The 26480-nt window shown below is 42.3% G+C and overlaps 1 protein-coding gene across 4 annotated transcripts in view; it reads right to left on the reverse strand.

Annotated features, from left to right (window-relative positions):
* The window catches only part of irag2 (lymphoid-restricted membrane protein), a 156201-nt gene that overhangs the window by 63980 nt on the left and 65741 nt on the right, over positions 1-26480 (reverse strand). For all 4 annotated transcript variants that reach the window (XM_048610272.1, XM_048610271.1, XM_048610269.1 and 1 more), the window contains exons 17-20: positions 24175-24276; positions 15974-16137; positions 8621-8726; positions 8020-8182 (exon numbers count right to left, since the gene is read on the reverse strand). In XM_048610272.1, the coding sequence (XP_048466229.1) occupies positions 8020-8182; positions 8621-8726; positions 15974-16137; positions 24175-24276 (535 nt within the window). The remainder of the gene's footprint in view (positions 1-8019; positions 8183-8620; positions 8727-15973; positions 16138-24174; positions 24277-26480) is intronic.

Here is a 26480-nt window from a genome sequence, read left to right on the forward strand (position 1 = left end):
TTACTTAACCGAGGGTCTACTGGGGCTTTTTTTTTAAATGGAAAAAAATGTTATCAATCTAATTTTGAGGGCAAAACTTGCACCCTGTTGCCCCTTTTCTCATGACCCAGAGCCAAGTCTCTGAAGTGTCTCTGTCAGGGCTGCACAACTCACCCCCAGTGGTTAGGATTCTATCTGGGAATGAAATGGGAGGAACACCCTGTAGGCGAAGTGGAATTTTCTGTGAAGAGTGTAGGTGTCAAGCTCAAGCACAGCACTGATTATCTGGCTTTTACCACCAGCCCTCACCAATCCAGTCCACCCTCTCTGTGCAAACTCCACTTTGCCTTGCCAAATGCAAACAACTTGACCAACATGTTTAATAGCTGGGCAATTGTTTAGATCAACCTCACTCCAACAATTGAGCCAATCCAAAGAACCAGGCGCAGAGCGCAAAGGCTGAGCATGGTTACTGTTCCAGACTAAAGTGTCCCAGACAATAGTGGTTTTAACAGAATGAATGGAGACAGCGAGAAAGAGTGCTAAGTATAAAGCTTACATGAAAAAGAGGAAAGACATATTTCTTTCAGCAAGGATACAGGCTTCATCCTACAGCACATAGCTACTAATTGCAAACTTCTCCCAAAATGCTGAAATGTTTACAAGATCATCAAGCATTCGGCAAAATGAGCAGTTGGATCAGATATATTGTACGCTCAGAGTAATGCATAGTTCACATACAATATAAATAAATGTACACACATACATAAGATTGATCTCAATTTTATAGATGATAGTGTATAATGGGTGAAAGTGAGAAAAATAATCTAGAGCACACACTGCTATTCCTTTCATCATTCTAACAAAACACAAGTATACACTGTATTCTCTGTAATAATTAATATCAATACTGCAAGACCAGTTATGCTTATTTTGTCTATTCAATGGAATTTCAATTTGCATTAAACCAGTTTAAAAATGTTATTCAGCCACAGGTTAGTGGACATATTGGACAGCATTAATGCCTGGAACAAAAATCTCAAGTTTTCTTCATTATTCTACAGAAAAACACTGATGTCTACTCAACAATCCTTACCCAATCACACAACAGCCACTGAATAACCGAGAAAGTGCAACTTGCTGCATAAGACATCAGAGCAGGAAAAGACCAAACAAGCTCAGCACTTTTCCTTAGAAAACAGGAACCAAGGGACAGACTGAACTGAAGTCTTCATGATTGTGAAGTAGCTCATCAGTGGAGATGTAGCTGGGATTTTTTCCTCATTTTATTGAGGACTTCATTTTTGATGCTCCTCAACAGTCAGCAGAAAATGCAATTGGCCTCCTGTCTGGGAGGATGAGGACAGTAGATATCTAGAAACAACTACAAGATCCCTTCCAAGTCAGACACCATTCTGACTAGGAAATATATTACTGTTCCTTCACTGTCGCTGGTTAAAATCCCGGAATTCTCTTCCCTACCATCATTCCGAGTAAACTACAGCGCATGAACAGCCACGGTTCTAGGAGGCAGATCACCACTACCTTCTCAACGGCAATGAGAGACTGGCAGGAAAGGCTGGCCTAACCATTCAGTGAAATATTGCCTTGATGTCAAGGACAATCACTCTCACCTCACCGAGTTCAACTCTCTTGTCCACGTTTGGACCAAAACTGTAATGAGGTCAGGAGCTGATTGGCCTAGGCAGAACCCAAACGGAGCAGCAGTGAGTAGGTAATGCTGAGCAAGTGTTGCCTGATAGCACTGCCAGTCACCCCTTACATCACTTTACTAAATGATCGAGGGACTTAAAGACAGTATTTGTCAGGGTTTGATTTGTCCTGTCTGTGCACACAATTGTTCACATTGTTGGGTAGATGCCAGTATTGTAGCTGTACTGAAACAGCTTAGTTAAGGTATGGATAGTTCTGGAGCATGGTATTGCAAGAATTGTGTCAGATCCCATAGCCTTTGCAGTACCAAGTGCCTTCAGCTGTTTCTTATCAGGTGAAGTGAAGTGAATTGAATTGACAGCAGATTGGCATCTTGTGATGCTGGGGACTGCAGAAGGAACCAAAATGGACAAGTCACTTGGCACTTCTGGTTGAGTGTGAAAGTGTCAGCCTTGCATTGGTGTGTTGGGATCCCCCATCATAGAGGATGGGGATATTCGTGGAACAAAATCAGAAATTGCTGGAGAAATCCAGTGGGTCTGTCAGCATTTATGGAGAGAAGGCAGAGTGAACGTTTTGAACCCACTGACATTTCATTAGAACTGATAGCAGGTAAGAGAAATGGTGGTATTAATGGCAAAGACAAGGTGGAGTTTTTGGGTGGGGGGGCAGAGCAGGTGTGGTGGGGAAGAGAAGAAGTGGTGAGTGGTAAGGTGGACAAGAACACACTAAGTGGGGGGGAGGGGGGAGCAGACACACACACAGAGAGAGGGGGACACACAAACAAACACACACACACACACACACACACACACACACAGAGAGAGGGGGTCAGACACAGATTTGAATGGGGTAGGCAAACAAGGGGATTATTGATAATAGGCCAGGACAGAAGAGAAGCATAGTAAGTGATAATGAAAGTTGAGAGGAGGAGAGAATGGGTAAGCTGTACTGAAAGCAACCAATGTTACGTGATAACTTCACCGCACTTCAAAATACTAACATGTTCCCACGCCAACATTTCCGTAGCAGGCCTGCTGTTCCAGTGAGTTGCGACAAGGAACAACATCTCATTTTCCACTTGGAAACCCTGCAGCCTCTAGGACTCAACACAGAGTCCAACAACTTTAGAGCCAGCTCCATCCTTCCATGTTTTTTATCCAGCCCCACACCCGTTTCCTGATATGACATGAGTTGCTTTCAGCACAGCCTACCCATTTGCTCTTATCTCCTCGGCTTCTATGTTAGGCTTTGCAGAATTAACCTAAATGAATAGCTAGGGACATCACTGCAAAGGGCATTTAAAAGTTAACCACATTGCTATGGGCTTGGAGTCACATGTACACCAGACCAGGTGAGAATGGCAAATTAACTACAGATAAATAGGGCATCTGGTTGAAACAAAAAAACTGGTATCCTCTGGGTGCTCCAGTTTCCTCCCACAGTCCAAAAATGTGCAGATTAGGTGGGTCAGCCATGCTAAATTGGCTTTTATACCCAGGGATGTGCAGGCTAGGTGGATTAGCCATGGGAAATGCAGGGTTACAAGGATAGGGTAGCAGGGTGGGTCAGGATGGGCTGCACTTCAGAGGGTTGGTGCAGAACTAATGGGCTGAATGGCCTGCTTCCACACTGCAGGGATTCTATGATTCTGTAACATGTATCTGATGACAATGCAACTCAAACATGCTTGAAGTCGATTCCACTTAAATCTCATCCAACCCTATCTTGCAAGGTCAGAGGGGTGTAAATACAAGCCAGAGTTAGAAAATACTAATCTTATTGTCACCCTTGTGGCAAGTAGGTGGGGATTTGGATTTTATGAGGGAAAATGCAGCAGGGAGATTTGTTTAGTTTCAAACTGGAGGGCCAAGCCTACAATGTGCTCATAGAGTCTTGTGGCAGAAAGCTTGTAGCAGAGTTAGCTTGGAAGTTGTGGAAAGGGAGTTGGGAATTTACCAGCAACCTGCACAGGGACAGAGCCTTCCAAATTCTTGAGGTCTGTAACAAAAGCTTGAGGGTCATTTTATCCAAAAGGTTAATAAACAGATTCCCATAAGATTTTGCATCTCAGGGAATAGCTGGAACACAAAATTAAAGTGAATTCCAGGGGGCTGTGGCAATGTGATGGGCTGAGTGGCCTCCCATTGTGGGCTACCACAATTCCATGATACCCTTGGGTTGCTTCCTCCAGGAGTGGGTGAACCTTAAAAATTGATAGTGCCCAAGAAATTTCTTGAGGAAAGTAACCAGTAAAGGGAATGTACAGCACAAGTGAGTATGAACTACAGCATTAAATTTACTTTAATTCTTTTGTATACCAAAGAAGTTTTGTTTGAAAATGTGAAATCCTGCAGTGTAGTTCTATTGGTTAATGATAGGATTCCTGTAAGAATTGTAAAAATTCCTGGATTATAATTGACTGGATGTATGACTGAGCCACACAGTGCTGTACCAGAATGACACATTGGGTGGCTTGTCAACCTTTCAAGAATTGAAAAGATTCTTCTTTTCAAGTTAACACCCAGGAGAAAAATCTCAGGCATTAATATATATTTTTTGCATTATTAGCAGCAAAAATAGAGAAGAGGAGAACAGTCCGTTTGACTCATAGCTAAAATAATTCTAATGATATAACAAGGAGTGTCCTTACTTTTCAACTGGTAAGGAGGAAGACAGCCTGGTGGATAGAGCAATGACAGGAATGTGGGGGCAGAATCCTCTAAGTTTCAAGGTCATATGAAGCAGCCTGCAGAAAGTGACCCAGCCAAAAGTTGGCAAATCAAACCAATAGACCCAGATTGGTCAGATGACAAGTGTCCTATAAAGGACTGAAGTTAAACCAGTGGATTTAAAATCCTGCTCCTTTCCTTGTCACTTCTTCTGTCCTCTATTCCCAAAATGATCAGGTTTATTCTGTAAGAACACAAGATACAGTAGTAGATCATTCCGTCCTTCAAACCTGCTTCCCATTCAATACTATTGCAGCCACGGTGACAATTGAACTCGAACTCTAGATTTCTAACCAATGACCATAACCACAACACTACCACACCCAGTACCAAAATGACTGGAGGGTATGCATGATTAACAATGTGACACAGGAATAGGGGAAACCATGCTGCGCTGCCTCAGCAGTCATCCAGTAGGTGGTTCAAATGTAGAGGGCTGGTGCAGCTTATTTAATAGCAGAACATGTTATGGAGAAGTAATCACCCTGTGGGTTTGTGCAACCTTTCAGCCTGCCATAACCTTTTACATTGCCAAGTCAAACTGGTTTGCTCTCGACACGTCGGTCAGTTCCATCGTCAAGTTTCAGCTTTAGAAGAGCAGAGCTTTTATTAAATTTGGGGTCACACGTTTGTGGATCTGATTTGGTAAGTCTCACCTAACTGATGGAGTCCTAATCAGTTTGGCTGAGGAAGCCTCACTGCCACAGGATATCATATGCTTCACCAGCATATCCCATTCACCACTGTAAATATTTACTGCTTTCACACTACTTGGCAGTGGAGAGCACCATGGTTCCTACAACAGCCACCACTACCTGGTAAAACATGGGACGCAAACACGTGGGACCAACGCCAAGTTCCCCTTCAAGTCACGCACTATCCTGACCTGTGACAAATATCATTGTTCCCTCAATGGCCAAAATCCTGCAATTTTCTGATCCGCAGCATTGGGAATGCACCCACACCATGCAGCTGCAGCAGTCCCAGAATGCACGTCACTGTCACTTTCACATCGGCGCTCAGGGAAGGCCAACAAAATACTGGGTCTGTCAGTGAGTGAATTAAAAGGACAAGGTAACACATAGACACACAAATCTGTGTTGTTAGAAGAAAATGACATCCTGCAACAGTAAACCTGGGAGACAGCACTCGACACTTTACAGCAACCCTTTAAATAGATCCAACCCCTTCAGGAGATCACACACAGCAATGGGTAGGGCAGTTCCAAACATAATTACAGCCAGGCTGCGTGAAGCATGCCGAAAGTTAATTTACACTAACAGAGAAATGGCCGAGTCCTGGGCTGCAGCAAAGATCACATCTTACATAAAGGTAGATGCAATATCAAACAATACAAGTCTGGTCAACATGATCTCCTAGACTCATTTCAATCACTTGAGGTCAAAGAGGGATTTTTCCAGGTTTTTGATTTTCCGAATTGGACTTGGGGTTGATCCCATACGGAGTGTGGGCCATTAAGTTACAGATTGTGGTTGAATACAATTCTGCTGCTCCTGGGCACCTCACAGATAGTCAGTCTTGAGCTATTCAATCTGTTCTGTATCTCTCTCATTGAGCATTATGGTAGTGCCACACAGCACCATGGAGGACATTCTCACAGTAAAGATGTCACTTCGTCTCCTTTGAACTACTCCAAAGTAGTCAATGGTATCATAAACTGATGCACCTGCAACAAGTATACTGGTAGGGATAAGTTTATGTTAGTTTTTCCCTCTAGCTGGTTCCCACAGCACCTGCTGCAGACCCAGTCTTGCAGTTATATCCTTTAGGATTTATTCAGCCCTGTCAGTCGTGGTGCTACTGATGCACACTTGATGAACATTGAAACTCCCCTCGCAGAAAACATTTTGCGTCCTCCTCACCATCAGTGTTTCTTCCAATTGGCACTCAATAAGAATTAGTACATTTTCATCAGCCAAGGGTGGGAATGGTGAGAGGGACAATAGCCAGTTAGCAAGTGGTTTCCCTACCATGTTTGGCTTGAAGGCAAGGGACTTTATGGGATCCAGGTCAATGCTGAGGACTCCTAGGGCAACTCCCTCCTGACTGTATGCCACTGTGCTGCCACTCTGTTCGGACAAGACATACCCAGTTATTTGGATGGTGCATCCTGGGACATGGTGTCCCCACTATCATACCCATCAGCCAATGCAAGGCTGTTGCTCAGTTTGTCTGTGCGTTCATTTCTTTTTGACCTTTTGGTAAAAAGGAATGGCTCGCTAGGTCAATCCAAATGGCATTTAAGTATTAACCACACTGGTGTCTGTGGGTCTGGAGTCAAATGTAGGCCAGGAAAGCAGATTTCCTGCCCTAAAAAGGGATTAGTGAACCAGATAGGATTTTAATGACAAAAACCAAAAGAACTGCAGATGCTGTAAATCAGGAACAGAAACAGAAGTTGCTGGAAAAGCTGAGTAGGCCTGGCAGCATCTGTGAAGAAAAAAAAAATCAGAGTTAATGTTTCAGGGCTGGTGACCCTTCCTCAGAACTTAGAACACTTAGAAGATCTCAGGAAGGATCACCAGACCTGAAACGTTAACTCTGATTTTTTTTTTCTTCACAGATGCTGCCAGACCTGCTGAGCTTTTTCAGCAACTTCTGTTTTTGTTTGACATTTTAATGACAAATCGATTCAGATTCAATTGGTGACCTTATAGCCAAGTTTCTGTAATGAGCATTATGTCACAGCCATTTATTTCAATTTGTACCGTTAATTTCACTGTATGGTTATTCATGCTTTTAAATGTCTTTTTACCCTTTCCCCCCCAACACCAACCCTACTTGCTGGTGCGTACTGCACACATTATCCCTTGCTGCCACACTATGGTCGTCATCACCATATTGCTACCCTGCATTGTTATTGCCTTGCCCTTTTCCATTAATATTTTAAATTGCATTTCACAAGCCTTTAACCTGCTTAGTTAGTTTAATATTTCTGCTACAGTCCTAACTAAATAATTCACCAGGACATCGGTCCCAGCAGGGTACAAGAGAAGTCTGCCCCAAAAGACAGAGCCCTATCTTTGTCCTGTACTGGTGCCAGTACCCGACAAGTCAAAACTTATTTCCCCCACACCAATCCATGAGCCACACATTAAACTGTCTGATCTTATTTACCTTTTTCCACATTTGCTTGTGGCTTAGGTAGTGATACAGAGAGTTAACATTCAAAGGTTTCTACCCTAATTCACTTTCTCAGGGGAAACTAAACAGATCAATTTTACAAACTAATCACCTGACTAAACTCAGTGAATTTTAAGTTACAATATTATGTAAAGCTTGCAACCACACTCTGTATCCGTATACAATTGATTCACACAATTGTTTCAACCCCATCAATCGGAATAAGTTTACATGCTGAAAGATTTCTAACTTCTGCTCACATTCAAATCTGCACCTTTAGAGTGATTGAGAATACCATCTAATCTCTTTAAAACTATTTCCCAAGAAAACAGTTACAAAAGAATTACAATTGTCACATTGACTATAAATACGCTGCAAAAGAATCATGCTCTCCTATTTCAGGAACTGTAAGCTTGTTGCATATTCCAAAGCACACAAAAACCATCAGGAACACTTTGTTCAAAAGAAATTCATTGCGAAGTTTACTTACTTTGCTGCTGGTTTAGGTTTTGTTCCAGTGTTTTGATAGTATCTGATAGAGCTTGATTTATTGAGTGGAGGTTCTGCCTCTCAGTGACAGCTTCCTCCAGTTCATGCTGTAACACTTGTGTCTCTGCTCTGACTGAGGCTAATGCAATGTTCTTGTCACAGACCTGAATAACAGCATCAAAAACTGGTTTGCTGCAAGTTAATTACACAGATAAATTGCTCGTGTGTCTATATACACACCTCAAATACAATATGGTTGTTGCTTAATGGGTGTAACTAGATTCCAATACAGTTCCAGCTGGCATCGATTTTATGACAAGGACTGCAGCTATATTTTAAGATCAGTTTACTGAAATGAACCCATGGTTAAAATGATTAAAATACACAAACTGTCTTAAATATACAAGTAACCACCCACACCATCCACCCACACAAACTCGCTCACTTCCTTCAGTACCGACTTGTACAAAATGTCAAAATAGTTCAACAATGAAAGAATTCTCAAACAAACAATCTAGATATCAAATACAGTCAGTCAATCCCATAGACAAAACAAAAAGACACACACAACTGGTACAGACACTGGAGAGGATCAAACTTGCCTCTTTTTGCAGATCTTCGAGCTGTTGAGCAACTTGGTACAGCTGAAGTTTCACAGCAGCTGCCGCTGTCTCTGTTAGCTGCTTCTGGGCTTCAAGTTCTTGCAGCCTGTTAAACCAGCAGAAAGCCACAAGCTGACAATGACCTTTAAACAGCAAACACCTGCGTAATAAATGGCAAACCCCTCAGCTTGGAATCCTCCTGAAGCACTGGTATCAGTGCACAATGAAAGACACCGAAGCTCAGACTTGGCTGCTCCCTTGCCTTTCAAACATGAAACTCAAAAGTAAAAACCACTGACACCCATGTGAACATTTCCAAATTCTGCACTTCCCTGAATAACAAGGGCAAGCCAGTAAAACTAAAATGCCGTTAACTCACGCAGTGTTCATTATATCTTCTTTGTTAGTGGTGTTAACGTTGAGGCAGCTAGAAGTTTAGAACAACACTTCTGGTATTTTATTTTAAAATTTCAGCTTACATAGTGCAATGAAGCATTTCCCTTTAATTTTCATAGTGATTTATTACCACTGGTGAATGAAAATGCTGATTTAGATAAAATATTGTGCTTCACAAGTCAACAGCAGATTTCTTTTTTAAAGTACTGAAGGGGCGAGGATGGCAGTTGTGGAAAATGGAAACGTGGTGAAGACAGCTAATATAGGGTCGTAAGAATCAAAAGCAGGGATAGGCCATTCGGCCCTTCAAGTGTGTTCCACCATTCGATGGGATTGTGGCCTCAATTCTACATTACTGACTGCTTCTTTTTACTATTGACTGTTATAAATCGAAAATCTGAATTGCTGGGGGATTTTCGATGGTCTGCTTGGCACACACTTTGAGAGCACCTCAGACCAACACTGGGATCAAAGGGAAACGTTGTGTCTGGGATAGGTCAGTCAGTCCCTCTGGTCTGTTCAAATAGAATATGGTTAAATGCATTGCTGTGATTCCATATCCCTCAAACCTGACCTTAAAAAGGGTCAGAGAAAGGCAATGGTATCCTGAGTGTACAGGCTGGCTTGCCCCTCTACAGTTATGCGGAACCTATGAGAGCCACAAAGTGTGCACACCACTTGAAGCCAGATGTGCAAGTGGTGCAGCTGGAGAGAACCAGCTACTGAAAAACATAGCAAGGAAAAAGATAGGTCTGCAATGTTGAAATTGGGTGGGGAGTGCGTAAACATCTGTGCATCCTCCACTCCCTGCTGATACGGAAATGAAACAGAGATAGGAGACAGGATTGGATTTCATTCCACTCCATGGCAAAGCTATGAATTAGTGATGGAGTTGATCTTAAAAACCTGAGCACATAAGAATTGCACCCCACTCTCAGGAGTTGGAGAAAGAGTGCTGTAAGCGGCTTTTGGAACGGACGGTGGGACAGAAATGCCAGACTGGAGCCTGAAGGGGATATACCGAAAGCAAAAGGACTTCCCTGGGACAAGATAAAGAGGTGCAGCAGCCAATGGATTTGAAAGCAGAACAATTGCTTATTGAACTATTTAGCAAAACTCTGACTTAAAATTTGTCCTCAGAGTGCGAACCTCTACATAAACTCACTGCTAAGGATGTGCAAAGGTACCAAGGTTACAGAACAAGCCACAGCTTCTGCTAGAATCAAACAACTAGTGAAAGCAGGACCAGAAGTGCTATAAGTGTAAATAGTAAAGTAATCTCAACTTTATGCAGCAAGGACAACACATTGCACACGCAACATTGGAGTTAACATTGGAGTTCTCGCAAACTGAATGACTCCATGCAAATAGAAAAAGTACTGGTGTTGTCAATAGAGGAATGTGGAGCTGGAAAAGCACAGCAGGTCAGACAGCATCGGAGGAGCAGGGAAGTCAATGTTTCGGGCCAAAACCCTTTGTCAGGGCTGAGGAGGGGAGAGGACCTCAGAAATAAATAGAGGGTGGAGTGAGGATGGGGCTGGGGGTTGGGTAGGTGGGATGGAGATAGGTGGATGCAGGTAGGGGGTCATGGTTTGTCAGTGGGAAGGGTGGAGTGGATGAGAGAGTCAGGAGATGGACAGGTTGGGGATGGAGACATTTTGAAGGTAAAGTCAATATTTAGGCCATTGGTCTGTGAGCTCCCAAGGTGAAATATGAAGTGCTGTTCCTCCAGTTTACGTTTTGCTTTACTCTGACAGTGGAGGCGGCCAAGGATGGACATGTCACCAGGGGAGTTAAAGTGGATGGCAACCAGAAGGTCAGGTTAGTTGGTGCGTGCAGAGCACAGATGCTCCGTGAACTGGTTCCATGTCTGCGTTTTGTCTCCCCGAGATACAGGAGACCACATCAGGAGCAACGGATACAGTAGATCAGGTTGGATGAAGTACAGGTGAATCTCTGCCAAATTTGGAAGGATTGTTTGGAGCCTTGGATGGAGGTGAGAGGGGAGGTGTAGGGGCAGGTGTAGCAGCTCCTGTGGTTGCAGGGCAAGGTACCAGGTGTGGTGGATGGTTGGTCGGGATTGTGGAATCGACGAGGGAGTCTCGGAGTGAATAGTCCCTGTGGAAAGTGGATATGGGTGGGGAGGGAAATATCTTTTTGGTAGTGGGGTCTGATTGTAGGGCAGAAATATTTTGCCTTGGGAGCTTGCAAAATCTCTCCTTCCCTCAAACTATCCATCTTCCGACTCACCCTTCCTACTAACAAATCTCAATAACCCCCTACCTACACTCTCCCAGCTCCACCCCCTTCCTTCTATTTATGTGTGGTCCCCTTCCTTCCCCAGTCCTGAAGAAGGGTTTTGGCCCGACATGTTGACTTTCCTGCTCCTGAAATGCTGTCTGACCTGCCGTGCTTTTCCAGCTCCACATTTATTGACACTAGCTTCCAGCATCTGCTGTCCTTACTGTCTCCAAGTACTTGGTATTGTCTTCAGTTGTGGGCATTTTAATATCTGTATGGGGCGGCACGGTGGCTCAGTGGTTAGCATTGCTCCCTCCCAGGACCAGGGACCCAGGTTCAATTCCACTGTGCAAACTCCACACAGACATTCTCCCAGTGTCTGCGTGGGTTTCCTCTGGGTGCTCCAGTTTCCTCCTACAGTCCAAAGATGTGCAAAGTGGGTGGATTGGCTATGCTAAATTGCCTGTAGTGTCCAGGGATGTTTAGGTCAGGTGGGCTAGACATGGGGAAATGCAGGAATGAGTCAGGGTGGGATGCTCTTCAGTGGGGCGGTGTGGACTTGTTGGGCCGAGTGGCCTGTTTCCACACCGTAGGGATTCTATGATTCAATGAAAGCGACAGTGGAGTTTAACTACAAGCCACTTCAAAGTATCTACCTTAAACTGCTACTATTTGCTCAAAAGTATTTGCAAAGAACATTACATAGTTTGCAGAGAAACCACCTGGATGTTAACATGGGAGGTCATTTACATCTGTACCGGACATTGATTAGGTGACTTTTAAACTACTGTGCTCAGTTCTGGTCTCCCTGCTTTAGGAAGGATTTTGTAAAACTTGAAAGGGTTCAGGAAATATTTACAAGGATGTTGCTGGAGATGGAAGGTTTCAGCTATAGGGAGAGGCTGAATAAGCTGAAACTATTTTCTCTGGAGCTTCAGAGACCGAGGTGTGGCCTTACAGATGTTTATAAAATCATGAGGGGCATGGATAGGGTGAATAATCAAAGTCTTTTCCCAGGGTAGGGGAGTCCAAAACCAGAGGGCATAGGTTTCATGAGAGAGGGGAAAGATTTAAAGAGGACCTATGTGGCAACATTTTTTTATGCAGAGGGTTGTGTATATGGAATGAGCTCCCAGAGGAAGTGGTGGATGCTGGTACAATTACAACATTTAGAAGGCATCTGGATGGGTACATGAATAGGAAGGGTTTAGAGGAATGTGCTAAATGCTGGGAAATGGCACTAGATTAATGTAGAATATCTGGTGGACATAGATGAGTTGAACCAAAGGGTGTGTTTCTATGTTGACGTCCCTAGAACTCTACACAAGCAAGGAGAACAAAAGGTACGTTGCTTGTGCACTGCCAAGAGTAGCACTCCCCAAGAAAGTATGAATGCCAGGAAAGATGTTGAAATCGTCCAGATTCACATAGAACCAATAGCTTTATATGCTCTGGAAATCATCCCAGAACAGACACAATTTGAAAGACAAGAGCCTTGCTCAAATCAAGCAGCAACATACAACTCTCTAAATATTGTAGGAAGAAGTGGTGAAAGGATGGCTTGAAATCAGGGGGACACACTGATTTCTACAGAGAGTATATTAGGCATAAGTGAAGCAACAGCCGAAGGTGACAACTTATACAAAAGGAAATGGAGTCATTATCTGTATGGAAATGAGAAAAAAAGATGTTGCCAACTATCCATGCAGGCCCTCATGGAAGTGAGTCTAGTCTGTGGAAGACAGAAGCAGTGTTCTACCGACCAAGTTTGAGTCATGAGATTAAGGAGCACATTGGGCAACAAAGTGCATGATATTCCAGGCAGACCAGGGATGAAGCATGGAGTAGACCTCTTCACTGTCCCAGGAATTGATAATCTCCTCACCATCGACTAATATTCTAAAGAATTATTTACATCCATAAACATCGACCTAGCCAAAGAGACAATTGGCACACCACTGAACAAGTCAGGAAGGCAGACACCCCACGACACCAACAGCATCAACAAGGACAGCACCCTGAAACTGCTGGATCTGTGCCTCACAACCCATTTCACCTTCAACAGCCATATATTTAAACAAGTCAACGGAACATCAATGGGATCCCCAAAATCAGGACTGATTGCAGAAGCGGTAATGCAAAGGTTAGAACGGACTGCACTCCCCACTATCCAATCCAAACTCTGGTTCCGCTATGTAGATGACACCTTCATGATTATCAAACGCACAAGACTAGAAGAAACCCACCGACACAAACAACATCCTTACTGGAATAAAATTCACAAATGAAGAGGAGAACAACAACTGACTACCCTTCCTGGATGTAATGGTGAAAGAACAATGGGGAACTCCAGACTAGCATACACAGAATGACCACACATACAGACCACATACTTAATTATACCAGCAACCACCCCAACATCCATAAACGGAGCTGCATCAGGACACTATTCAAATGGGCCCCAACACACTGCAGCAACCCAGAACAGGAGCACTTATGCAGAGTTTTTAAGAGGAATGGATACTCGAAAGCACAATTCGCTGTTACTTCCGCGACTGACCACAACAGGAAAACACAAACACGGCCAGACACACTAGTCACTCTACAGTACAGAGACATATCAGAGATGACTACAAGACTACTCAGACCCCTAGGTATTAGGGTAGCCCATAAACCAACAACCAACCTGCGACAGCTACTGACCAATGTAAAAGGATCCCATACCGACAAACAATAAAACCAATGCAATATACAAAATACCAGGCAAGGACAGTGAAAAACATTACATAAGCCAAAGTGGAAGAAAACTGACAATAAAAGATATATGAACACCAACTAGCCACCAAGAGACACGACCAATTCTCACTGGTCTCAGTACACAAGGACAATGAAGGACACAAATTCGACTAGGACAACACAGCCATAACAGCACAAGCCAGGGAATTCCTGGAAGCCTGGCATTCCAACTAGAACTCCGTCAACACACAGATTCAACTAGACTCAACATACAAACTACTGAAAAACAGAGCTGCAAGTAATACCAACCACCCCAGCAAACCAAGGCATACAAGTAACAAGCAGGACAGAACACCAATGCTTCACCGGAGGCACACTGATGATGTTACTGAGCAAGGAGAAGAAACATCTGCAATCAAACACACTGGCTCGGAGAGCAAGTCTACAACCTCAATATTCTAAAGAATCAGTTGTGTCAATTAATGTCAACAGCTACCCAAGTGCGTTTGGAGACTGCACTAAAAGCAATAGTTAGTCATTATGGCATTTTATATAAAAAGCAGTGGCAATGGCACTGGCACTCAACTCACAAGTGAAGAATTCAGCCAATTCATGAAGGATTGAGAAATTCAACACCATGTATTATCTCCAGTCAAATGGAAAGTCTAAGGTGGCAATGTAAACTATCAAAGAGATCATAAAGAAATCAAGCAAACCCAGGACCAACTTCTACGAGGCAATCCTTGAATGGAGGAATCCATCTACTGAAGACATGGAGAATAGTTCAGACCAAAGATTAATATTGCACCACATCCAAATTATTCTCTGGTAGTGAAAAACTATTGAGGCCACAAATAGTGGCAAGCAAGTATAGCAAAAACCAACGTGAAGTGACAAAGTCAGTTTTCACTTTGATAACCCTGTCAAGTCATTGCCTCAGCTGAAACATCAGAGAACCAGAGTGCAAATATTTAACACTTTTAAAGAATGATCCCACAAGGGAACTTGGGCCTGTGTTTAGTAGCTGTCAGCTCAAATCATACCCAATGAACATGACAAGACAAATCTATTGTCATGGCCCTGAATATATACATCCAATTGGTAAAGCTGTTCCTTTGTTCCAATACAGAAAACCATTCAGGACGTCCAAGAGATCCATTGTTCTCCAGCAACAGAAATGGATCAACAACCGGTAACACGTTAACAACAGGTAACATGGCAACAGCATTTACCATAGGAATCTCACCCCAGGAATGAGCAAATACCAACACCCAGGGAACAGCCAATGACCATGCACTACCTATCATTTAGATACCTGCACAATTTGAACACTACATATATAAATGCATGTGCAGTAACCGATGAAATGGAATAGACTAGAGTTAACACGCTGATTTGACAATGAATGATAACCTTTGATGACCATGTATATTGAGAAACGTGTATAACTTATAACTGCAAATGGTAGTGCGAACATTTTTTTTTTAAAATTGGAGATATTTGAAGAAACAGAGAAACACAATAGGACCCTTAGTTTACTGGCTGACCTGTTGTGATCATGTCACTTTACCTCAGCTACCAGTGCCTATATGTGCAGTCTACTGAAACCAGTAAAACACACTGCTTTAAATAAATCAACCTTCCTTTCAAAATTTTCAATTGAACCCCAACATCTGCAGCAAATCTGGGTAGATAGGGCTGTTCCCACTATTCTACCATGAGAGAGAAGTGGTGCTGTAGGGCATGCCCCTGAACAACCTGGTTCTAATTACTAAAGTTCTGAACATCCTCACCAGCAGAAATATCATAGGTGGAGAGGAATTATCTGAACTTTTATTCAATTATCTCAATACCCAGAAATACAGACTTGCTACGCGTAATGCGACTGTGAAATTGCATCCACTAAGTGCCTGAACGTTCATTATTAGCAATTGCCACTTGCCCAAAACCAGTGGATTTGTCCTACTTCACTGTCCACACCTAGTGGCTTCTCTCTTCTTCAGGTGCAGTTGCTCTGTTTTGCTTCTCCGAAAGTTGCTCGCCAATCTGACATACTCCCGATCCACAGCCAGCTTCTGTTCTTCCAAGTCAGAGATGTTCTGAAGCCACAGATGCCTTTTTTCCTGCAGATTATTCCTCAGGTGCTGAAACAGGGTCAGAGAAAAACAAAATGAAAGGAAAAATTGGGAAGTCTGGGTTGAGAATGGCACTTCCCTGGAGCAGCCATCTCTGGGCTCCAATCTGCCCTGGCAACAACAGTGCAAAATAATTTTCCATTCATCCACGTGCAACCTGCAGCCCCATACAATTCATCCTAGGGAAGAGATGACAACAACTCCCATCCGTACAGTACCTATACCGCATAGAAAAATGCTCTAAAAATAAATCTGGAGCTGACACACAAAAAGGAGACAGGCCAATGACCGAAATGTCAGCCAGATGATGTCAGAAAAGACAGAGAACTGGAGGTGTCTGGAGACAAAACATTTGAATGTTTAGCCATCAAAAAGGTGGACTGATAGAAACTGGGGATGCTCAAAAGGCCAGAATTGGAGCAGTCCAGGTATCTGGAAGGATATTTGTTGGAGTCATCTCAACCAAAACCAAGCTGTTGCGTCAAAACTATTGGAATGCAACAGGAAATAACTGAGGTCAACTTTGACCTCCACTGGGGAGAAAACAGATAACGGCAAGAAACAAATGGTGAATCCCTTGTCCATTCTACATGCAGCTCCTCATCATCTGTCTATTGAGGTGAGAAAGATGATAACTAATCATATTTCCTATTTTTTTTTTTTAATCCAGTGCAAAGCCAAAATTGACCTCTAGATTTTTTAAAATGGCCCCGTTTTCCTTCCTCTGCTTACTCTCTTCTATGCAATTCACCCGAGGTATTTGAAACTAGTCCGGAGAAAGGTTTGAAAGAAAACATGTAAATAACTAAAAGATGTCGAAAAATATTGCAGATAACTGCACCTTTTATCTCTCGCTGAACTTATTCAACCATTGCTGTTGCGAGTAAACATCAGGAAGTCCAAATAAGTCAATAAGATGAAAGCCAAATACCTCAGATGTTGGCGATCTCAAATGAAAATAGAAAGTACTGGAAAAACTTAGCATCTATGGCAAGAGAGACAGAGTTTGGAAGAGTTCATTGGTCTCAAAACATTAACTCTGATCCTCTTGCTACAGATCTGCCAGACCTGCTGAGTTTCTCCATCATTGATTTTATTGCAGTTCAGATGTTTGGTCAGAAGAGGAAGTGGTTGATGTTGTAAAATGGCTAGGTTGAATCTGACCTGCCTCTCCCCACAGGAGAAAGCAATTGTAATGCTTTTTTAGTTGATAATTTATACAGGAAGGGCATTTTTCTACAACCATGTAGTTTCAGTTGGCCAAGTCAGAATGCCAAAGGCTCAGAAGGGTGTTTGTCAGCCTGTTTCTCTGGTAGGACTGGGTAAAGAATTCTTGAAGGACTTGGCTTCAAACACAGCTGGGATTCTTACTCCACAACGCAGCCTAGCTCATCATTGAAAACACAAACATCAAGTAAAATGCACGATTGAGGCCAGATTAATATTTACACTCTGCAATCAAACCAGTTGCATTGCAATACAAAAAAACTCATGCAGTCATTGTATGAATCTTTGGTGAGTTTTACAGAGAGCCTTGGGTGTTGGCCTATGTGATACCAGTTTCGCTACCTAGCCCAAGGACGTGAAACATAAAAAGTAGGAGGAGGAGGCCATTCGACCCTTCAAACCTGTTCTGTCATTCAACATGATCATGGCTAATCATCCAGCTCAGTCCCCTGTTCCCACTTTCTTCCCATACCCGTTGATCCCTTTAGCTTTAAATGGCTATATCTAACTCTTTAAACATTCAATGTTTTGGCCTTAACTGCTTTCTGTGGCAGAGAATTGCACAGCCATAAAGGGAAACAACATATAAAAAAAAAAAGAGGGTGAGAAATGGAGGTTAGAAAAGGTTAATGATAAATAATTAGTTTCACTTTTACTCAGGGTTTCTAACCAGTGACTAATAAAAGGGGATTAAGCAGAAAAACAATATATAATTTTAGCAACAGCAGAAGTTCACGTGCATGGACATATTTATTAGGAACAAAAAGTGATGCATTAAATAGGGCAACTAACACACATTAAGAAATGCATTTCATTTCTGTCAGATGCTGATAATAAGAATCCATGCTGGTTACTTCCCCTTAAACAAACATTAACTTCCTTATTAGATTTTTAATGAAAGCTCCGCAACAACGGTCATCGTAGCAAAAAGCAATTGTTAAAAATGGCTTGACACGAAGGAAGTTCTAGGAGCTAAAATTAAAACAAAATACTGCAGTTGCTAGAAATCAGAAATAAAAGCAGAAAGTGCTGGAGAAATTCTGCAGGTCTGGCAACATCTGCGGAGAGAGAGGAACAGTTAACATTGAGTCTGACAGGGCACTTCAAGTTTCTACCAATTGACTGGTAGAAAAGTAGGCATCATTTGGTTGTGGAGAGAAGTTAGGTGTGGGAGAAGTTAGACAAGTATTCCACATTCTTCTTACTGCCCAGAGTAACAACAGTCCCACCCCCTTACTGATCGTCAAGTGGGAGATAAATACATTGTTTCGTCAGTTTGTGGATTTGAAGAAAAATTGCTTGGGTGAAGAGAACTCCATTCACAAACAAAAAAATGAAACGGTTAAAATAAACAGAAACACGGCTACATGCTTGGAACTTGGCGCCAAACTGTCATGTCTGTTATTGTTCACTGAGTGAGGCATTGGTGAGAAGCCTCGAGTCGAATGATTAAATTGAATTCTGATTTCCCAGCCCCTTTCATTACAGAGAATGATACAGCACAGAACTTCGATCCCTACAGTGTGCACATTCATCAAGATTACCAATTAGGTTCATACCCCCTATTCTTTCCCCATTTGCTATGACAAAGTGACAGTGCAATGCGCTAAATACAACTCAATTTTTTTTTTTTTATTTGTTCATGGGATGTGGGCGTCATTGGCTAGGCTGACATTTTGCCCAGAGGGAAGCTGCAAGTCAACCATTTGGGTGCATCTGGAGTCACATAGGTCAGGATGGCAGATTTACTTCCTTAAAAGAAAAAAGGACATTATTGCCCAAGATGGGTTTTTACAACAAAATTGACAGTTCCCATCAGGCCAGCTTGTTGTCATTTCAGATTTTTATTGCCATGTGTTGTGCTGAGATTTGACTCCACAACATTAATCTGGGTTCTGGATTAATGGCGCAGAATATTATCACTTAACTACCATCTCTCCCTGCAATCTTTACAGTTAGAGGATGTGAAAGGTGCAATATAAAAGCAAACTCATCTTTCTCTCCCCCACCCCACCCCACCAAAGTTATCAGGTCCACGTGGAGGGCAGTTCCCAGTTCACTTACACTGCAAGGTTAGCAACTGCATGAGCCAGTTTGGCAAGCCATCCAAAACTGGGAGAAGCGTGATGTGGGGGAATGAAATCTGAAGGAAAACACCTGAGGAGCTGTGCTGCTCTTCTCTTTGGCTTCACTGGATACAGATCAGTGGAACTGAATTCATACCAACAGAGGCTATACAGATAGCCATCTGTTCTGGTCACTGGAGGTTGCAGATTGCAATTTGACAGAGCGGTTTCTCATAGAGATCAATTCTACCCCATATAGTGTGACTGTACCTTCACTAACACACAGAAAACAGAGTCTGGTCCAGCATTCTGAGAACACAAGTTATATTACAGTCAGAAACAAAAAAAAAAAAAAATCTGAAAAATCTTTGTTCGAGGCGAATATTTAACTGAAATTAGAGATACAGCAACAGAATAACAAAAATCTTGGGATTAACCAGAACAAAAGGAGTTTGTGCAGTGTATTGTTTGATTATTTTATTAGCAGAAAAATCAGAGGAAGAAGACTTCAAATTCATGCTTGTTGGAAAGTTCAGAAAGGAAAATATTTCCAAAAGGCTTCCTGTGCAAAACCTTAATAAAACCAAAAGTGGAATATAGCAGAATGGATCAGCAGAGGCTTTCTTGCTTTTGGATTATAAATGCCTCCCAAACTCAACTGGGGGATGGAAGTCCATATTTTCTTGCAAACGGACAATCCAACAATATTGGTAAGGTTGGACAGGGTTAACTTAGATTTGATAAGGGGGAAACCAGCAGATGGGACGTATTTTGATTTTCAGAAAGTTTTTGACAAAGATCCTATGCAGATTTGTAAACCAAATCAGCACTTATGGGATAGAGGGTAATGTACTGGCATAGATTGAAAATTGTTTAACAGGCAAAAATAAATGGGTCATTCTTCAGATGGCAGGATGTGACAAGGTGAGAGATTGTCCATGTCCAAAATAAACCCAATGTATTCTTGTTATTGTCATACTGAAAACTAGGTGCATCAAGTAATTAAGGAGGGAGACGGTATGTTGGTTTTTATCACATTAGAATTCTAGTACATGAGTTAAGAAGTCTTGCTGGAATTATAGAGCATTGGAGAGTGCACGTGGAGCTCTGTGTACAGCTTTGATCCCCTGCAGCACGCAAGGATATCTTTGCCATGGAGTCAGTGAAGTAAATGTTCACCAGACTGATTCCTGGAATGGCAGGATTACCTTTGAAGAAAGATTGAAGCAGCTGCATGGACCCATATTCTCTAGAGTTAGGAGATCAAGAGTTGCTGAAACTTACAAATTTCTTATAGGGAGGAGTTGGGTAGATGCAGGGAAGGTATTCCCCTCTCAATTGGTGAGGTTGAAGGGAGCTGTTTAAGATCATAAGTCAGAAAGAAGTAGGCCATTCAGCCCATTGCGTCTGCTCTGCCATTCATGGAGATCACTGCTGATCTGGTCACGTTAATGGTGAGGCAGCCTTGACAGACTGAGTGGTTTACTCCTGTTCCTATGTTCCTTAATGATGGGCCAACAAAAAAGGATTAAAGAACTTACAGCCTGTTTCATTTTGGACATCAGAGAACTGTGAAAATCAATTTACAGCAGAAGGGAAGCAAGTGGACTCTACCGACTTACTATTGTATTGTGAATGGTTTCCCCACTCCAAATTAGAGTGGATAGTCAACAAGAACCCAGATACTGGGCATAACATACATACGACCACTTATGTAGGAGAGGCACAGAAAAAGTGTTTGCAGGTAGCTCAGAGGGCATGAGAGTAACAGCTCAGTCTATGAATTTTATTTGGAAATGAACTTCATGATATCAGACAGCCAGAGCAATAACCAACTCTAGTTAAAAGTTCACCTGAGAACCAACCCCCTTCAAATTAGCCTACACAGCCCGATGACAATAAGCCAATTTACAAGACCCTTTGCATTAACTTTAAGATGGCAACTTCAATCAAGAGACTAGACCCGACTTGCAGGGGACGAGACCATAAACCGGAGACTATTGACAATAATTTATAACCTTTATCTGTGACCGATTATGTGACTGTGTACATGTGAGAACAAGTGAGAGAAGTCATAATTAGTTCCGGGTAAGGGCATGAGAATAAATAACCTTTATTTCAAATCTCTCAAACACTTGCTGCTGGAAACGTTTAATTGAGTTATAGGGTGCAAGAAAACACAGAGTCATAGCTGTATAGGTGTACAGCACCAAAAAAAAAAAAAGGGCCCTTCTACCCATCGAGTCTGCGTCAATCAAAAACAACTACCTCACTATTCTATCCCATTTTCTAGCACTTGGTCCTCAGCCTTATAAGCCTTGGCATCGCAAGTACACATCTAAATACTTAAATGTGATGAGGATTTCTACGTCTACCATCCTTACAGGAAGGGAGTTTCAGATTCCCATCACCTTCCCAGTGAAAAAAAAGTTTTCACACCCCCCGCTAAACCTCCTGCGACTTACCTTCAAACCATGCTCCTGGTCATTGATCCCTCCATCAATGGGAAAAGTTCCTTCCTGTCTATGCCCCTCAGAATTTTATACATCTCGATCATGTCCCCTCTCAATCTCCTCTGCTCCAAGGAAAAAACAACCCCAGTTTGTCCCATCTCTTCTTTACTACTAAACAACTGCTTCCATAACAGAACATACTTTTAACAGACAGAAGGAATACATTCTATGATTAAATTACAGAAGTAGGAATAGGCCATTTTGCCCCCTCCTCGGTGAAGCCTATTGCATAATACATTAACTCAGATCATGTCAGATTTGTACCTCAACTATATTTCCTGGACTTTGGTCCGTATTGCTTGGCATCATTACTGAACAAAAATCTATTTATCTCTGTTTTGACAATTTAATTTGGTCCCAGCATGTAGTACCTTTTTGGAAGGGAGTTGCTATACTCCAAGTGAAATCACACTTCCTAAATTCACTCTTGAACAATCTAACTGTAATTTTAAAATTCTGTCCGTCTGTTCTGGTTCTTCCAAAGGAAGTAGCTTCTCTGTATCTACTTACCTTTTATCATTTTAAAGACTTCTATCATAGAGCATGCCCACACATTTCTAAAGACAAGAGAATCTAAGGCATACTTAAGGGGGAAGTGGGCATTCCAAGCCCACCCCTGCCTGTCTACATCATATAATCAGTTACAATGTGACTTTAAACGCAATGTGCAAGTGGGAGGAACACTTCTGCAATCAGGTTATATTTATAGTCACTACAGAAACATCAGCTAACCACAGGCTGCAAATGGACATTTGACAATCTAAAGTTTACTCAAATGCACTTGTAAATGAGACACCTGTGTTAACAGAGTCATGGACAAGCACAGAGAATGAGGCAACAGATTTCAGCCAGAAGATGCTGACAGAGAATGCCCTGTGTGTAAGCCAATATGTTGGATCGGGGAATATGCTTACTATTATGGGATGATCTTCCCAGAAAAAAATTATCCCTCAATGTGGAGACAATCAAATATGATCTGAAGTGACTGTGGAGCCTTCACTCGACATACTTTACCATACTCAAAGTTACTAGTGTCAGAGAATAGCCAAGTTCTTTACCCCTGGGTGGGAGAGTCCAAAGCTAGAGGGCATAGGCTTAAGGTGAAAGGGAAAAGATACAAGAGGGACCTAAGGGGCAACTTTTTCCACACAAAGGGTGGTACAATTATAACAGTTAAAAGGCGTCTGGATGGGTTCATGAATAGGCAGGGCTGAGAGATTTATGGATCAAATGCTGGCAAATTGAACTTATTAATTTAGGATATCTGTTCAGCATGGAAGAGTTGGACCAAAGAGTATTTTTCTGTGCTATACAACTCTATGACTATGACCCTATGTAATATTGACAAGGCTGTGCAGCAAACCAGTGTGTAGATGATATTATGTTAACTGTTAAAGTCTTTAAAATTATTATCCACTCACATTTCCTTCCCCCTCACAAACATCACCACCTGATCAGTGTAATTCTTTGGAGGTTGCTAAACTTTTAATCATTTACTGGGAAAGCCCTCAGTTTCTGCCATTTGGTGCAACTGTTGCTTAACCCTCAAGGGCAACAAACATTTGTCGTGCAAAAAAGATCAGAAGTGCAGCGTTCCAGAATCTCTGACCAAAGTGCAGACCCCAATTGAGAATTTAATGTTAACTTGGTCCAGGATTTTCACAAAAGTCATATGCAGAACTCCAAAAATACAGGTTTGACAGCAATACTGCAACATCAGGGCACCATGGTGGCTCAGTGGTTAGCACTGCTTCCAGGGACCCGGGTTTGATTCCAACCTTGGGTGACTGTCTGTATGGAGTTTGCACATTCTCCCCGTGTCTGCATGGGTTTCCTCTCATAGTCCAAAGATGTGCAGGCTAGGGTGGATTGGCCATGCTAAATATACCATAGCATCCGGGGATGTGCCGTGGGAAACACAGGGTTACAGGGGTAGGGGTGGGGGTGGATCTGCATGGGATGTTCTTTGGAAGGTTGGTGTGGCCGAATGGACGGCTTCCACACTGTAGGGGTTCTGTGAAGAAATGTTCAAGCACAGCTCAAGTTCAAAAGGTTGCTGATTGTACAGAGTCTTTAGTGATTACAATGCAGCAATCTTTTCCATATGATCAGAGGCAGAGTTGGTTCAACCCAATTTTCTTTGAAATTAAAACAGATTGCAAGTATGTAAACTCCCCACCACTTCAAAGGCTGAAAACCTCATTTGCAAGAGGGGACCTGAATTAGACTGTGATACTTACCTCAAGCTTAGCTTCATTCAGACCTTCACAGTTTATTTTCAGTTCAACTATTTGTTTCAACCACGTCACCAGCGTTTCAATTTCTCCAGAGAGCTCCTTTGTCTACAAAAAAAATGATGTTTAAACATTTAAAAAGACAGTTGCTGAAAGGGAAGGATTTCACTTGCCTTTAGTGGTCAGAAAAATCTAACATTATATTCACTTTTACTTTATCTTACTGTAAAAGCACAGATAATTAGTGGAAGATGATTTACATGAAGAACATTTATGTGAAGGTACAAATGATTGAACTAATTTTTTTTGTTCTAATTTATCTTATTAATTTAAATCGATTACAGACACATGCATCAATTTCTTCATTTGGTCACTGTGGAATGTGGGTGTCACTGACTGGACCAGCATTTAATATCCATCCCCAATTTCCCCAGAGGTGCCTTCTTGAACTGGTGCAGTCTATTTGACGTGGGTCAGCCACAGCGGGGTTTGGAAAGAATTCCACTTGACTCAGCGAAAGTGAAGTGACAGTGATATAGTTCCAGGGCAGGATGTTGTGCGGCTTGACATTTGTGGCCCTTGCCCAGAGTAAGGGAGAGGTTCCGGATTTGGACGGTACAGTTGAGGGAAGACTTGTGAATTGCTAGAGTCGTATCTTGCAAACGGCACACTGCATGTCACTGGAGAGTGTGAATCGGGTGCCAATAAGGACAGCTCCTTGGAGTGGAATTGCACTCATCCAAGCAAGTACAGAGCATAGTGTAAGGTGGTGAGTTATTCTTCACAGAATTCCCCACCTCTGACCTGCTCTATGGCTGCCCCAGTTTACTTTCTGGTCAATGGTAACTCCTAGGATGTTGATAGTGGGGTAATCAAAATGACAATAAATGCGAAGGAGAGATTGTTAGATTCTCTCTGTTGGAGAATATTACAACATGGTGTCAGATCTTTAAATTGGACAGAATATGACATAACTCCAGAAGTGGGATCAGATGCATCACACTTCTCAATTCCAGTAAAAGTACAACAAAGTGGTAATCAGAATGCCTATACTTATTTTATCTTTGATCCCTATATTTCGTGCAACCAGCCACTAAAACAATGTAGAAACAATGCATGAAAGTGATATCGAACAACAACAGGAGGCCAGCAAAATGACTTGATTGTTCTCTATCACTTCCAATCAATCTGATACCATGGTTATTTGGCCTCTTCAATTCTTCCCATAATTCTGCTATGTACACCACATCATCTGACAAACACCTACCGAGTCAAAAAACAAAGACGTGGATGAGAGAGTTTGAGAAATTGTTATCGGTTCATTTATCTAAGAAGGCATCCTTGCCTTAGACTCACAAATGCATTACATTCCAAACACAGCACAAAGTTGTTTAACTCATCATGTGCTGATCCTACAAACAACTCAAAACAGAAGGTATACATAATGTTCCTTTATAAATTACCTGCCAACAACTTGCAGTTACATAGATAGTGTGGAGCTGGAGGAACACACCAGGTCAGGTGACAGAGGAGCAGGAAAGTTGACTTTCAGGCCAGCATTTCTGAAGAAGGGTCCCAACCCAAAACATCAACCTACCTGCTCCTCTGATGCTGCCTGGCCTGCTGTGTTCCTCTAGCTCCACACTGTTATCTCTGACTCCAGCATCGGCAGTCTTACCATCTCTGTTGCAGTTACATAGAGCCTTTGACACAGCAAACTAATAGCACAGAAAAAAAAAAAAAAAAAAAAAAAAAAAATTCCTTTGGTCCATTATGTCCATACTGGTCAAAAACAAAATCACCTCACCATTCTAATCCTATTTTCCAGCACTTGACCCACGGCCTCACATGCTCCGGCATCACAACTGTACACCTAAATACTTCTTAATGCCTCTATCACACTTAGTGAGTTCCAGATTCTGGGTCAAAAAGGTTTTCGTCACATCGCCTCTAAACCTTCTGCTCCTTATCTTAAATCTATGCCCCCTCCCCCCCCCCACCAAAACCACAAACAGCTATGGTCCCAATACTGACCTCTGTGGGACCCCACTGGACAGACTTCCAGATGGAAAAACACCTTCCAAACATCATTCTCTGCTTCCTGCCACTCAGCCAGTTGGGGATCCAATTTGCCAAATTTCATTGAATCCCATGGCCTGTTAACTTTGCTATTAGTCTGCAATCATTTCACAGGAAAGTTTTCAGACAAATTTTGATACCAAGTCACAAACAGCTTTCAGAACAGATAACGGAAAGCTCAGATTCTAAGGGGCATCTTAAGTGAAAGAAGACAGGTAAACTTGCAGAGAGTT

Source organism: Rhincodon typus, chromosome 22 (genome assembly GCF_021869965.1).
Source record: "Rhincodon typus isolate 14 chromosome 22, sRhiTyp1.1, whole genome shotgun sequence".
NCBI lineage: Eukaryota > Metazoa > Chordata > Chondrichthyes > Orectolobiformes > Rhincodontidae > Rhincodon > Rhincodon typus.